Source organism: Tyto alba, unplaced genomic scaffold, assembly GCF_018691265.1.
Source record: "Tyto alba isolate M040663 unplaced genomic scaffold, T.alba_DEE_v4.0 Super-Scaffold_10, whole genome shotgun sequence".
Classification (NCBI taxonomy): domain Eukaryota; kingdom Metazoa; phylum Chordata; class Aves; order Strigiformes; family Tytonidae; genus Tyto; species Tyto alba.
Window position 1 is genome coordinate 28729499 of NW_024881262.1, and position 14084 is coordinate 28743582.

At 53.6% G+C, this 14084-nt stretch overlaps 1 protein-coding gene across 1 annotated transcript; it reads right to left on the minus strand.

Annotated features, from left to right (window-relative positions):
• Nucleotides 1-11014: 11014 nt before the first annotated feature.
• PROCR (protein C receptor) lies at nucleotides 11015-13267 on the minus strand. Its single transcript, XM_032992605.2, is given in 5 exon segments — nucleotides 11015-11590; nucleotides 11686-11952; nucleotides 12723-12959; nucleotides 13089-13203; nucleotides 13205-13267. Coding segments are annotated over 5 exon segments (795 nt in total). The 3' UTR covers nucleotides 11015-11477.
• Nucleotides 13268-14084: the final 817 nt, after the last annotated feature.

Sequence of the window (14084 nt, forward strand, 5' to 3'; positions counted from 1 at the left end):
GGAAGTGTAAGCTGGTAATCCCAGCTGAGGCTGCTACTTCAAGTGTCTGCCCGTCTGATGACGGGCTCTTTCCAGGTGTCTGGAGGAAGCTCTGCCTCTGCTTTCCCCCTCAGCTTAGTTTTCTAAGAAACTTTGGATTTCAAAGAAACTCCTCTTCTGATATCCCTGTGTGGGGGGTGGGTTCCTGTTAGCCCCTTGAGGATCTGTTTGATTGCCTGCCTTCCTCTCCCACCTGCGTGCAACCATGCTGCCAAGGCCTGCCTGCAGCAATAAAGCCAAAAAGCCAGGACTTCACACCAAAGTCTCAACTTCTCCCCAGGAGAAGGTGCTGTAACCTTTACTACCTGCACCCCTAGCAGCAGGCATCGCATTTATTTCGGGCATGAGTGCTTGTTCCTGCTGCTGCTTTTCCTTTCCCTGCTAATTCTTTTCCTTCCTGTCATTTGGTGGTGCTGTTTTTTTTGTCATTGTGGGCCTGTACTCCTGAGGGGCCGGTGCTATGTAGAACAGCAACAATAGCTGCAAAGCCCCAGCTTTTGTAAGCGGGAAAAGACAAACAGAAAAGAAAGCCCCGAATTATACCGAGCAACCTTGCTTCCTTCCCCTTCCTTTTCCCCGCGGCTGTGGGGTGTGAGCAGAGCCGGGGTCCGTCGCCTCTCCCACCTTCAGACAAAGCTCCCAGGGTTTCCCTGCTCTCTCTGCGGGCGGCAGCGTGCGCTAGTGCCTGCAAGGGTCCGGTTCAAACGTTTGCACTTGTTTTGCTTTGCTCTGTTTGCCTGAAGAAAGCTGCGCTGCTTCTGGGATCGTGGGGGGAGGTATTTGCCTTCCAAGGGCCGCAGGGTGTCTGGCCAAGGGGATGCGAAAGCTCTTCTGTGTCTCTGGCATCCTGCGTCCTGTGTTTCAGTAACATTTTGCTGCTGTGAGTGAGTCAAAGGAGTTCATGCACGCTGTATCTCATGGAAATGCTTCTTGAGAGGCTTAGATGTTCACGTCGCTTCTTGGTTTGGCACCAAGCAAGCATCCTGAAGGTGGGAATCCTGTAAGTCACAGTCTTAATTTCCAGCTCCTTCTAAGCAATGCTGCTGTTCCCAAATTGGGTCAAATCATCATCATAATAATAAAAAAAAAAAAAAAAAAAACAACTAATTTCCTGGTCCCCTTTTACCCTAAATCCTTGCATGAGTCAAGGATTGTTGAGGGTTTAGATACAGGCATGTTGTTCAATTCTTCTAGCAAAACACTTGTCCTTGAAACACATTTCTGGAAGTCCTCGCTGTTTTAGCAGGGGGTGTTTAAACAAGCACACGGTCCTTGCCTGGCTAAAACGGGATCCTTGATTTATTTCTGAAGCGAACGGTTTCGATCGCCTCCCGAAATTGTGTGTGTGTGCCCCCGGGGCCTCGCCCCAGACTCGCTTCAAGGTCTCCTCACCTCCGTCAGTGCTACGTCGGGACCCTTTGGTTGGATCCTTCCCATCCCAGGAGAGGTGAAGGAGCGGATGGGGTGAGCACTCCAGACCAGGGAGGTGATGGGGGTGAAACCAGGGTTCCGATCCGCTTTTCCAGAAAGCAGCGTGCCCTAACAGCCTCGTCTGCTTCTCCTCTCCCTCTGCAGTTTCTTTCCCATGGAAACCTCTGCAAGTACAGCGCAGGCAGGCTTGTTTGGGGGTTTTTTTTGGTTTATTTTTTTTCCAAAGAGCTTGTTATTTTAAAGTACTTATCTGTATCTAAACTTTTCTGCTTCCAAGAGACAGGCAGTGGAGATGGGAGGGCAGAAGTGACTGGTGCCAGGAGAAAATTGCTCTGAAAAGACGTAGCTTTCCAACGTTCCTGAATACATCAAATGTCTGAAGACAGGGAGCCTCTGCCTGGGAAGGGAAGACGAAGGGACGATTCCTTGCTGGAGTCTTTAATGTGATTTCTAGATCGCAGCCCCCGTCTCCGCTCCCATGCCACGGGGCTGAGGAGCAGCGGTGGAGCACCTCCCAAGGGATGGGTTTGCTCGGACCGAAAGGGTCCCCCGGGGAGGGGACAGCCCAGTTGCAGCCAGGACAAGGAGGTGTGGTGCCACTGGTGGTGTCCTGCTGCCGTGTAGCCCTGCTCGGTGTGACTGTGGCCGGCGGCCAGCTTTCTCCTCCTGCTTCCTCTGGCTTGGTCAGGCACGCTGACCTGGGAGCTGAGAGGAAAGGGAAGAGGGCAGCGATGGCTCCCGGGCACCCGTGTGCCCTGTGAGGAGGGGCCCACCAGCACAGCCCTTTCCTCTGCTGGTAAATATTTCCAAGGACCTGCCTGGGAGCAGGAGGTGGCTAAAAAAAACAGATACCCAACAGCTCCTACCCGCGAAACTAAGTTGCCCAAAAAAAAAAGCACCCCTTGTTCAGGGAGGGCTGGCTGGAGGCTGTCCCTGTTGCAAATCCCCTCTGGGGTTAAAAATGATGTCGCGAAGATGGGTGACACCCAAAATGAGAACACGGGGCTGTGACTATGTGGTGTTCAGAAGAGTGGAGATTGTTTAGTCCCAAAAAGCAACGACAACACCAGCGCAGGCACCAAGTGGTGATTACAAGGATAATCCCTTCCTCTTTCCAGACTTAAATCTGGTGCTCTCCATCTTCCTTGTAAACACTGATATCATTAGCCCTGTTGGTTGGTTTGGTTTTTTTCCCCCAGTTCCTGCCTTCCCCATCCCCACCCAAGAAGTCCCGGGAGCCCATCGCTGTTTTCTGGCAGCTCCTGGAGCCACCCAGCCCTTTGTCCCTGGGGACAGGCAGAGCACCAAGGCTGCCGGGCCGGGACATGGAGCCAAGGATCCCGTGGGAATGGCCGGAGGCTCCCGAAAGGACACGGCGACCTTGTGGCAGGAGCTGATGTCCAAAAAGCAGCAGGGTATCCCATCAGAAGCACCCGCGGGCAAAGGGGAAAGCCGGTTCCTAGCACGTTGTTCCAGTGAGCAAGACGAAGCCAAGGTTCAAGGCTGGGTGTCTTATCTCAATCCTTATCTAAGCCGGTAATAGCAGAGCTGAGTCATGGAAACCCCACAGCCCGCGTGGAAAGCCAAGCCTCACACAGCGATCGGTGCGGATGCCTGGGAGGGTTTGCTTTGGGGGAGATGCTGCACAGGCGGGTTGGTTAAAGCCTCCAGAGGTCTGCATGCACGTTTGTTCACCCTCTTGCAGAAAGAAAAAAAAAAAAAAAAAAAAAGGGGGGGGCAAAAATACCCACAAGGAGCAAATTAAAAACAACCCTTCGTTGACAGGATATGTGGTTAAGCGTTGGTGCCTGTCCCAAGCTGTGATCAAAGGTGGGAGAACAACTAAATTGGGGAGAGGATCAGCTCTGGATGATGGGACTGCTAGCTGCCGGACAGACGGTCCATGGAAGAGTGGTGGTGGGGAGGGAGGGCGGCTCACAGGCTGGGGCAGCCAGCCCGTGTGTCCCCGGCACGGCATGCTGCACGGAGCCAGGTGCTGGTGGCCCCGGGATGAGGATCAAAAATTTTAAGGGTGGATTCTATTGCCACGACCCCTCTTCTCTTGGCCACTGTGCCCCTGTCGGGTGCGGGTGCTGGTCACGACGAGAGAGGTGGCCCTGGATGGGGTGGGGGTGGCAGCTTTGGTTGAGTTGCCCGTTGGCACGGTTCGGGATGAGGCTGTTTCTCAGGATCCTGCAGTTTCAGGGGGATCCTCACTGCTGGGTGCTGCCCCTTCCCCTTGTGATCATTGGCAGAGGCTCAGGAGAGCAGCAGCAATGTTGGCTCCTTTCTGGCGTGCTCTCCTGCTCTGATCGGTGTGTGCGGGGGGCCGGGAGCAGGAAAGAGCCTTTACCAAAGCTCTTTAGAGAGACTTCCTATTCTGTCCAAAAGATGACGTATTTCAGACGAAAATGCAAAACAAGCTCTGTTGTTCCAGACTGTTACAACCCAAACTGGGAGCCCAGGGAGCCGTAAAGGTTCTTGTGATCCCCTTGGGTTAAATTAAGGTGAAACGACACCAAAAGACCACTCAACATGTTTGACCTGTGGTAGAAACAACATAAACTTGGAAAACGATAGTAAACAATGTGGCCTCTCATTGATAAGCCTGTAAGAAAGAACAGAAAGGAAATAAAAGGAAAAGAGAAAAAGGGAGTCAAAGGATCTGGATCACCACCTCAGGTTCCAGTGTTGTCTCAGGTCTGGTAATTTGGGGCGGTGGGTGCACACCCAGCAAAGTTTTCTGTCGCCTTTTAAGTTCGTCTTATCGTCTGATTAGCATCCTAGAGCCAGAGAGGCGGATATTTCACAAACTCATTTCCACGAGAGGCGAGGGAAAAGGTGGAGCATGGGTTCTGCACAGTGTGTTGAGGGGGGAAGGGGTGCACCAGCCCCCCTCGTCCAATGGAGTTGGTGATCGTGCTCCCCCCACCACCACCACCTTTGCTTTTGCCTCAGTTTTTGCTTAGCAGTATCTGGTGCTGGTTGTTTATCTCTCTTACCAGTCTTTTTAGCCCAACGTACAGTTTCATTCTCTCTGTGTCTCCACTCATCTGAGGAGCCTGGCGATACAACCACCGGGGAGTGGAGCCGCGCACCCTTCGATACACGCTGGGCTCCCCTGGGCACCCTGCCTTAGACTAGTCACAAAGGCCACAGCTTGTCAAAGTTTTCTGCGTCGATGAATGTTTGAGGCATCAATTCCTTCAATTCCTTACACCACCCCGTGACTCAAACATTTGGCGAAACTTCAAGGTAGTCATCATCAAGGGTGGTAATCTGGACATATCGAACAGAAGGAGAAAGAGAGGAAACAGCATGAGAAATCGTGTATTTCACCATAGCAATACTTCTCATTGCAAAAAATATTGACAAAATCATAAACCCAAAGTTTACGAGCTATCTTCCTCACCATGCTCAACATTTCTTTTCACATTCTCTTCCAATTTCACAATTTTTACAACAGTTCTTTTACTTTGCCTTTCCCTGAACGCTTTCTGCTAATATATACATCCCATTTCGCGAGTTCCGTGATCACGTCATTTGATTACAGGATGGCTCTTGGTTTAGGCATCCAAAATCAGGATAACCCCAACAAGCGCACATATCTTGAATAGAAGTTCTTAATGATTTACAACTAATTATCAATGATTACAAAAAAACATTTAAGGAACCAAGCACATTCCTAATGAGAGACCCGTCATGGTGAGCATACCCACGCCATTTGTTAGGATTTTGAATACACCCACCTGGAGATAGCAGAATGTTATATTTGTGGTGCAGGGGTTCACCATGAGGTAGGGGGCCCCTCCAAAGTACAAGATTACAAGGGATCTCCACCTCCCGGGTATACCATGTCCAATTCTTTTGGGTTGCAAGGGCAGCATTTGTAGTTTCCTTGCAGAGCTGTTGCTTCCAACAGGCAGAATTCCGTTCATCCCTCCAGGTCATGTCAAGCATAAATTGATAAATCACTGGGGAGGGTGTGTCCCAAGTTGTCCCCCTATACTTGTGGAATGGAAATGAGTCAGCCCCCACAAACATTTTTCCTTCCATTGTAATACACCTTTGATTTCACATTTTTAGTTTCAAATGCAAAGTTCGTGCAAATTTGAAACCCGCTGACGCAGGAAGGTCCACACAGAGACCTTGGTCTGTCTGATTCCAAACCCAGGCAAAACCAGTAATTGGTTCCCATGCCAAGTTAGGTTGGTTATCCACTTTCCCAGTTGACAGACAAAATTATACATCCACAAAGTAAGAATATAAACTTCTCCCGCACCAGCTTTCCTTAGTAAAGAAGCAAAGCAGAACTAATAAAACCAGACCAACAATACAGAAAACGACCCACTCGGCAGTGAAAAACATAAGTCCCACAGTGGGTTTCTGACCACCTGCAAAATATATACATAAAGAGACAAAGAAGTTTCTGCAACGGATCTGCAAAATACATAAAATCACAGGACACATGAGAAGGATAGAACAATCCATCTGGTGTTGATCCTGCCAGGCACATGAACTGAGCGGTGTCTTCAGGGTTAGGGGTACCTCCCCCACTCTTGGGAAGTCCACTGAAAGATGTCCTGAATATGCGTTTGAAGAGTCTTTTTGGTCTTTTTTTTTCCAGAAAGAAGAGAGGGAGGCCTGGGGCAAAACACAGTGAGTTTGGGGCACCCGTTTGTCCCCCAGCAACCGTTCACTTTGGCGAGTGCATCAGGGAGGTGGGAAGCCCATCCTGCATCATGAGGTTTAAGAGCTCATTTCAGTAACCCGTTTGTTCTCTCTACTATCCCACCAGCTCGTGGGTAGTAGGAAGCGTGAAACAACACCCACTGTATTCCCTCTCCTTTTGCCCATTCCTGCACCACCTCGGCAGTAGAGTGGTTGCCGTTGTCTGATTGAATCGACTGAGGTTTTGCTCAGGGACTGAACCATAGTTTCAACCCTTTTACCGTATTTTCTCCAGCTGCCCACGCGACAGCCTCAGCCTGGGTGAGCCCTGATACTAAATCCACTCCCATGAGAACGTATCGCTTCCCATTCGATTTTTTAAAGGGTCCGATATAATCAATTTGCCAAGTCTCCCAGAGGCCCTTCCCACCCCACAGGCAGAGAGGGGGTTCTTGCAAGGGCTGCCTTTCTAATGGGGTGCAACACTGACCACAAGCAGAAATAATCGTGTTGCGCAGTTTTCAAGTAACTGGCCAGCCCCTGCCACTGGCTTCTTTGAAAAGATCTTTGGCCCCTGCGTGACCACGTTTCACGTGTAACCACTCTAACAGATGTTCCCACTCTTCTCCTTCAGCTTCTGCTGCCATTGTAGCTAAGCAGGTTAACGAATCTACTTGATCATTCCAAATGTGGGCGGGGTGCTTCCCCTTTTGGTGTGCAGCTACCCATCCCACCGGGAAAGTTCCCTGTTTAGCAACATTTAAGATTTTCTCCCACTTTCTTTTTGCCACGCAGGTACCCGGTTGACTTCCCACTGATTCTGTTCCCAGAAAGGGAGCCACTCCGTACACCCTTTAAATACAGCATGGGAATCTGTATAAATAAACACTGGCTCTTTGTTCTTAGCTTCTATCACACTCCAAACTGCAATCACTTCCCCTGCTTGAGCGCTTCCCTCCCTTTCTGTTACAAGCTGCTCCCCTGAATCAACGGTATTTCCATACCCTGCCTTCTCTTTTTGGGGAGGTGTCAGTAAACCACACATTCCTCGGGTGAGGTTTGAATGGAGGAGCTGGCTGTATAAGGGAAGGAGGGGTTTCCTGATCAGGTTGGTTATCAGGTGGCTCCTGTATCCGACATACTTTGGGAGCTCCTTCTTCTATCTTGCGCGTGTGACACCAGAGATCCAGTTGTGCATCTCCCCTCCTGACCGTGTCTCGCTGTGCCGCCCCTGTGGGGTTGGGGTTCCATCTAATACTGGTTTCAGGACCTTGAAAGAGCCTCTCAAAATAACTGGTCGTTGCTTTATGATTTTCTCAGCTTCCTGTAAGGCCAGGCTAACCACAAAAAGACCCTTCTCCCAAATTGAATAACGTTTTTCTGCATCTTTACGACTTTGAAAATAAAACCCAATGGGACGAGTCAGACCCTCTGGCTCGTGTTGCCATATATGTATGTTGCAAAACCCCGCTCAATATGGAGTGGATCTGTCAGGTGTACCAGCCCTCGGGCCTGGTACACCCCAGCCTCAAAGATTAACATCGTTAAGGCCTCTCCCTGGACAGGAGTCCAGTCCCAAATAGTCCTTTTGCGTGTCAAATCATACAAGGGGTGAAAATTCGGGAACATGTTTCCTCCAAAATGCCAGCGAGCCTAGGGCATGTTGCAGTTCCTTCTTATTTCCAGGCATCTTTACCGCTTTGAGGGTAATTAAACTTTCAGGGGGAGTACACACTCTTCCTCCCTGACACCAAATACCCAGAAACTTTATTTCTGAAGGCAGGAGCTGTACCTTTTCTGCTGGAATTTGGAATCCTAAGCTCGCCACATGAGTGATTAGCTTCATTTAGGTCTATCCCATTACTTTGGTATCGGGGCCGCCAATTAATACATCATCAGTATACTGGTATACCTTAACTCCCTCCTCTGGGGCAACACGGGTGAGCTCCTGGACCTGTGCGTAGCTGGTGACGGTTGGTGAATGGCATTATCCCTGAGGGAGGTGGGTAAAAGCATACTGCACCCCTTCCCGGGTAAAAGCAAAACGATCTCTGCCTGCTTCCTGCAAGGGAACCATGAAAAACATGTCTTTTACATCAATAGTTGCTAAAATCTGATGGGCTTGCTCCTGTATGGTTGCATTCAGCTCGGCTATGTTAGGTACTGCAGCTGTTAGAGGATCTGTATTGGAATTTAATCACCGATAATCAATTGTTAATCGCCACTTCCCATTAGGTTTACAGACTGGTCACACCAGGGAGTTACAGGGTGACTGAGTTGGGATAATTATCCCTTGTTCTCACAGCTCCACTATTACCAGCGTGATCCCCTCCCTGTCCCCTTTACCGTAAGGCACAGGGTTTCACGTTAACAATTTTAGAAGGATGAAATGCAGGTGCTTGCTGTTGAAGTCTTATAGAGGCAGCTGGGAACCCAAATTTCCATTCCCTTCCTCTCGGATCCACCCAAGCTCATCCCTTCGATAGATCAACTCCTGGGATATGTGTGGGGGGAAATTTTCCAAGATCGTTGTAACCTCTGTTGCAGTTTCAGTCCCGGGTAACCAGCATTTCACCCGAGCAGTCAGCCGTGGCTTAGAGCATCCGAAAACATCTGCAACCCATATCTGTTTGTTATCGGGGAGAATGCCATTGCGATCAGCGATATCGGCTCGGAGCGCTGAGATCTGGGCACCCCCCGTCAACCAGAAATGTAACTGGGGTTTTAAGGGGGCCAAGGGGAAAGGTGATCAGCAAGTCTCCCTTACTATTTTCCATGAACCTCCTGAAGTGGAGCCACCGGCCATCCCCCAGCTCACTTGCTGAGGACGGCGCGTCCAGTTTCCCAACCCAGGAATGCTTGAATCAATCAACTCAGTCTCCCGGGAAGCTGACAGGGTTGTAGTTCTGAGTTCCCAGGATGGGAGAGAAAGATCTTTGGGGTTTGAGTGAGGTGGGGTCCCCTTTATTTTGACCCAGCCTTTTGCCAAACTTTCCAGGTTGGGGGTGGGTAAACCATCCACCACCTCCCGGGGAATCCCCTTTGAAATTCTCTCTGACCATCCCTTTCGCTATGAGGAGGTCACGTCAGCTTCACTGGGGGGGGTCGGGAACTGTGCAAAGGCTTAGCTTTTATCCCCCCATTTCCTTCCACCTTCCTAAAGTCTGCTTTGGATTTTAGCTCTCCCTAACCGGTGAATCCCATCCGTCCCCTGTAATTAATCAACTCCTCTGCTACTTCTCCCCACGTCATCTCTGGGAGGGCTTCCCCCTTCTCTGGGGTCAGGCTGTTCTCAAACGATCTTGTAATCCCACTGCCTATAATTTCAAGGCACGAGGCAGGCCCCTTAGGAGAGGAAGCGATCCATTGGGATCTGCCACATCTTGTATAGCAGAGGGCTGGCGCAGAATTAATAACCGGTCATGCATTAGCTGGAGACGTGCAGCTCTTTGTGTGCTCTCTAGAATATGCCCTGCTGTCGGAGTCGTTACTGAGAAGGGCTCTCCCCTTTCCATAGGGTCTAATCCTCCAGCCCAATATGCTACTGCCTGGGTCAGGGACCAGGGTTTTCTACTGTCATTGGTGGTTAGAGAAACCCCCGGTCCCCAATACCATCTTGCCTCGTCCTCACTCAGCAAAATACGGTCACCCCCAGTAAGGAATTGTCACCACACGTATTCAGTTTCCACTTCTTGGGGTCAGCATCAGCCTCGCGTCCCCCAGTGCCTGTGGCAGGGACACGCAGCGCTCGGCCTGCCGCAGAGCTCCCGCCAAGGGCATGCCTTTAGAAGCTGAGCGATGACGTTCGCATGCCTCGGCCTCGCCGGTTTGGATCCTCTGGCCTCTTGGCTGCCCTTTCCCTTTTGCAAAGGAGCCCGCTGAAGGGTGGGGAGCATCCCAGTCCCTGCCCCCAGAGCCTGGTGAAGGCGGGGGCTGCTCGGGGCGGGGGGGGGGGGGGGCTGGCAGCCAGGGTGATGAGATGTGGTCTTCAGAGACCTCCTCCTCCTCCATCCCTCCTTAAGGACAACCGCCGTCTCGTCTTCCCATCCCCTTTCTGTCCTACATCTTTTTTCCCCGTCTTCCCCCCCTGCCCACCCTTTCTTGCTTGCTTTGAGCTGCAGGAAAGGGTATTTAGAAAGGAATGAGCTGGAAGTTAATCCAGGAAAGCTCCTTGCTCCTGTGCTGTCCACTCTTTCGGTGGCCCAAGCCAGCTCCTGGCTAACCCCCAGCCCTTCCTGCCCTCAGGAAAGCAGAGACAAGAGGGGTACCGTGTTATGGGTGAAAGGAAAAGAACTCATTATTACTATAACTGAAGTCCAAGCAGTCAAAGAGCGTACTTTAGCTCAGCTCTAGCTTGTGGAAAAGGAAAATAAAGCCATGAACGCTGTTGGACAGTACGAGTAACACAACTCCACGTTTCTCTAGCTGATCCTTGGGGAGCAGTTTCTCTCCTGGGGGTCCCCAGCGCATCGCCCCATGCCTGCCCTGCCCCTCGCCCGGCGTCCCCACGCTCCCGCGTCCCTCTGGGCAGCGTCCTTAGGGGAGAGCAGTGAACACGTTCATCCGCTCGGAAAAACCGTCCCGTTATAGCTGTCTGTGCTCAACCTCGGCGTCCCGTGCAAAGATGAGGAAATGAAAAATAAATGAAGCGTTGCCAGTTGGCCCCTGGAAAAACGGCTTCACTGAGTCGAGCCAAAGCTGCGGGCAGATGGCAACGAGCTCAGGAGGCACAACCCCCCCCCCAACATCTCTTCAGAGGCCTTGCAAACGCGGGGCTGCCCCCCTGCCTGCCCCCCACCCCCCCCGTGATGGATCTGCAGCCCCTCCACCTCGGCGCTGCTGCGGGGGCAAATGAGAGCAACCACATGCGCTGTGAGAGCTGATGGGTGGTTTTATTACAGGACATCTCAAAGCAGTGCCACCAAGGTGTGACATTCTTCCTTCCCTGCGTTATCCCCACTGGAACTGGGATAAATGAGAGTTTCAATGCCATGCTTTTAACTCTTCCTTGGTTGTTTCTCCTGCCACTTTCCACCCCCCTCCCCCCCCCCCGCCCCAGGCCTCTCCTCCCCGTTTTTTCCCGTATCTGCCAAGTGTATTTCTGCATAAAGTCTCAGTGCACTGTGTCAGACCGATGTGGGGTGCTGCTGCTGGAGGGGGGGTTCAACCCAGCTGGGACTGAGCAGGGAAGCCACCGGCATCCTTTGGGAGCAAAGCCTGCAGTGCTGGGGAGCTGTCTCCTTTGCAGGGCACGGGCTCAGTCCCTGCCTCCTCAGGGTGACGATGGGTCCATCCCCTGCCTCCCGTGGGGTGACGTGGGACAGCTGTGGGCTCCGTTAGCAGCTCCCTCCCGTGCACAAGAAGATCCCCACGGCCATGCCCAGCAAGGCAAAGGTCCCCAGGATCAGCCCCAGCACCAGCGGGGTGTGCGACCGGCTGCTCTGTTTCCCTGCAAGAGGCAAGAGGGATGAAGGTGACGCCTGCGGCCACCCCCACCGTGCCACCGCGTGTCCCCACCCCCCCCACCCCAGCCCCGTCACGGACCCGTCCTGGCGCTCTGAGCCCGCAGGATGCCAACGCAGGTGGTGTTGAGGAAATGCTGGAGGTCCTGGGTGGTCATGGAGTACTTCATCAGCTCCCTCTCAGCAAAGGCGGCCACCGCGTCCCTGCCGGGCCAGCGCCGCTGCCAGGTGGCACTGGGGACGTGGAAGCTGAGGAAAGCCGTCCCGTTGAGGGTCACCTCGTAGAAGCTGTGCGCCGTGCCGTTGGGGAAGAGGCGGCAGCCCAGGTGGCAGCACAGGCTCTGGGTGTCTGTGGGGACAGAGGGAGGGGGGGTCGGGCTCAGCACGCTTCCCCCCTCAGCACAGCATCAAGCCATGCACTGAGCTTGCCAGGCCTCAGCCTTGCACCACCCGACCCCCCCCCCCCCCAGCATTATTTTCGTTCGGTTTATCTGCAGGAGCGACTTTTCCAATAGTCAGGCGGCCGTGCTTATTTTCCCCTTCCTTATCTGCGTACGGCACAGCTTCAGTTTTACAGAGCTGGGAGGTTTTTGGGTGCAGAGCGACTATTCACCGCCTTCATGGAAGGACGCAGCACGGGGAGCGTGAGGATACAGGGCAAGGGGAGGAGGTGTGAGGCTCACGCCAGAGACCCTGAGGTGAGAAAGTGCTCCCCGAGGGCTGGGTAAAGAAATGCAGAGCTGGGGCAAAACTGGTTTGGGGGGTATGAAATAAAAGGATGGTGAAACACACCCTGGGCATGAACATCAGAGGTAACGTGGGGGACATGAAACCATCGCCTTCAGCATCCCGCACCTCCTGCAGAGGCTTTGCCAGGAGGTTGAGCATCGCCCTGCTCCCAGCGTGGGCTCCAGGTAAGGAATTCCCAGCTCTGCAGAAGGGCTCCTTTTGCCCAGAGCACGGTTTTTGCGGGTGGCCGCGTCCCCGTCCCTTTGCCCAGCAGTCCCCTGAGAGCCATCCCCTTGCCCAGGCAGCGCGGGGAGGGGAGGGGGGGTGTCCCCTTCCCCACCCCCCCCACCAAGCCGTGTGTCCCTGTGCCCCCCCTGGGGTACCACTCACAGTTGATGGGCCTCTCCTTGACGAAGAACATCACCAGCTGGCCGAAGTAGTTCAGGTAGGTGATCACGTCCTGCTGCCGCCTGGCCCAGGCATCCGGGGGCTCCAGTGGCAGCACCTGGGTGACATTAAGCCCCTCCAGGAGATGGCTGAGCTGCCCGTCCAGGCTGGCGTTCCCCCAGAAGACGGAGCTGCCTTTGGAGACGCGGGTCCGCTGCAGCATGGTGAAGGCGAGCGGGGCTGCGAGAGACGCCAGACATCACCCACCGCCCCGTCCCCTCCCTGTCAGCCAGGCGTGTGTGTGTGTGTGTGTGCGTGTGTGTGTGTCCCCCCCTCTCCACGCGCCAAGCCCCCGTGTCCTTGCCTTACCCGCCCGCTCTGCCCCGCAGCCCAGGGCCCCGCAGAGCAGCAGCAACCGGAGCATGGTGGGGACAGGGATGGGGACAGGAATGGTGGCCCCACAGCTGGTCTGGCGGGGAGTTAAGGCAAACCCGGAGAGGTGGGGCTGTGGGAGGAGGAAAGTGGGAGCCCAGCCAAGTCTCTCCCATTTCCTTAACCCAAGCCACCCACACCCCTTCCCTGCCAGATATGCCGGGGGGGGGGGGGGGGGGGGGCCAGGCATCGCAGTGCTCGGTGATGGTGAGGCAGGACGAGGCTCCACGCTCCCCCCGAGGCCTGCAGGAGCACATGGCACCGCTCCAGCCGGCGGGGGAGCAAGCGGCCAGTGCCTGCCTCAGTTTCCCCATCCGTTGGCTGGGCAGCGGCCCCATCCCCGCTCCCCCCCCCCCGGGCGATGCAGGAGGCCAGCAGGGACACAGCGGTGGGGGACGGCTCCAAGAGGAGAAGGGAGGGCTGGAAGGCAGCCACCTCGCAGGCTGCACTCACTCCTTATGCTTGTTTTTAAATTACACCTGCAATAACAATAGCTTAACATTTAAAAAATACAGAATTTAGATTACAATACCCAGCTCGCCCTGCTGGCACTGCGTGGCACAGCCCGGAGCGGCATGCACCGGCACTGCACCGCCTGCCACGGCACCGTATGGCATGGTATGGCACAGTATGGCAGGGTACGGCAGGGTACAGCACGGTGTGGCAGCGTATGGCATGCTTTGGCACGGTGTGGCAGGGTACAGCACAGTATGGCAGGGTACGGCATGGTATGGCACACAGTATGGCACACTATGGCATAGTATGGCACAGTATAGCAGCGTATGGCAGGGTATGGTATGGTATGGCACACAGTATGGCACGGTATGGCATGGTATGGCATTGTATGGCACACAGTATGGCACGCTATGGCACGGTGTGGCATGGTATGGCATTGTATGGCACACAGTATGGCACAGTATGGCAGGATATGCC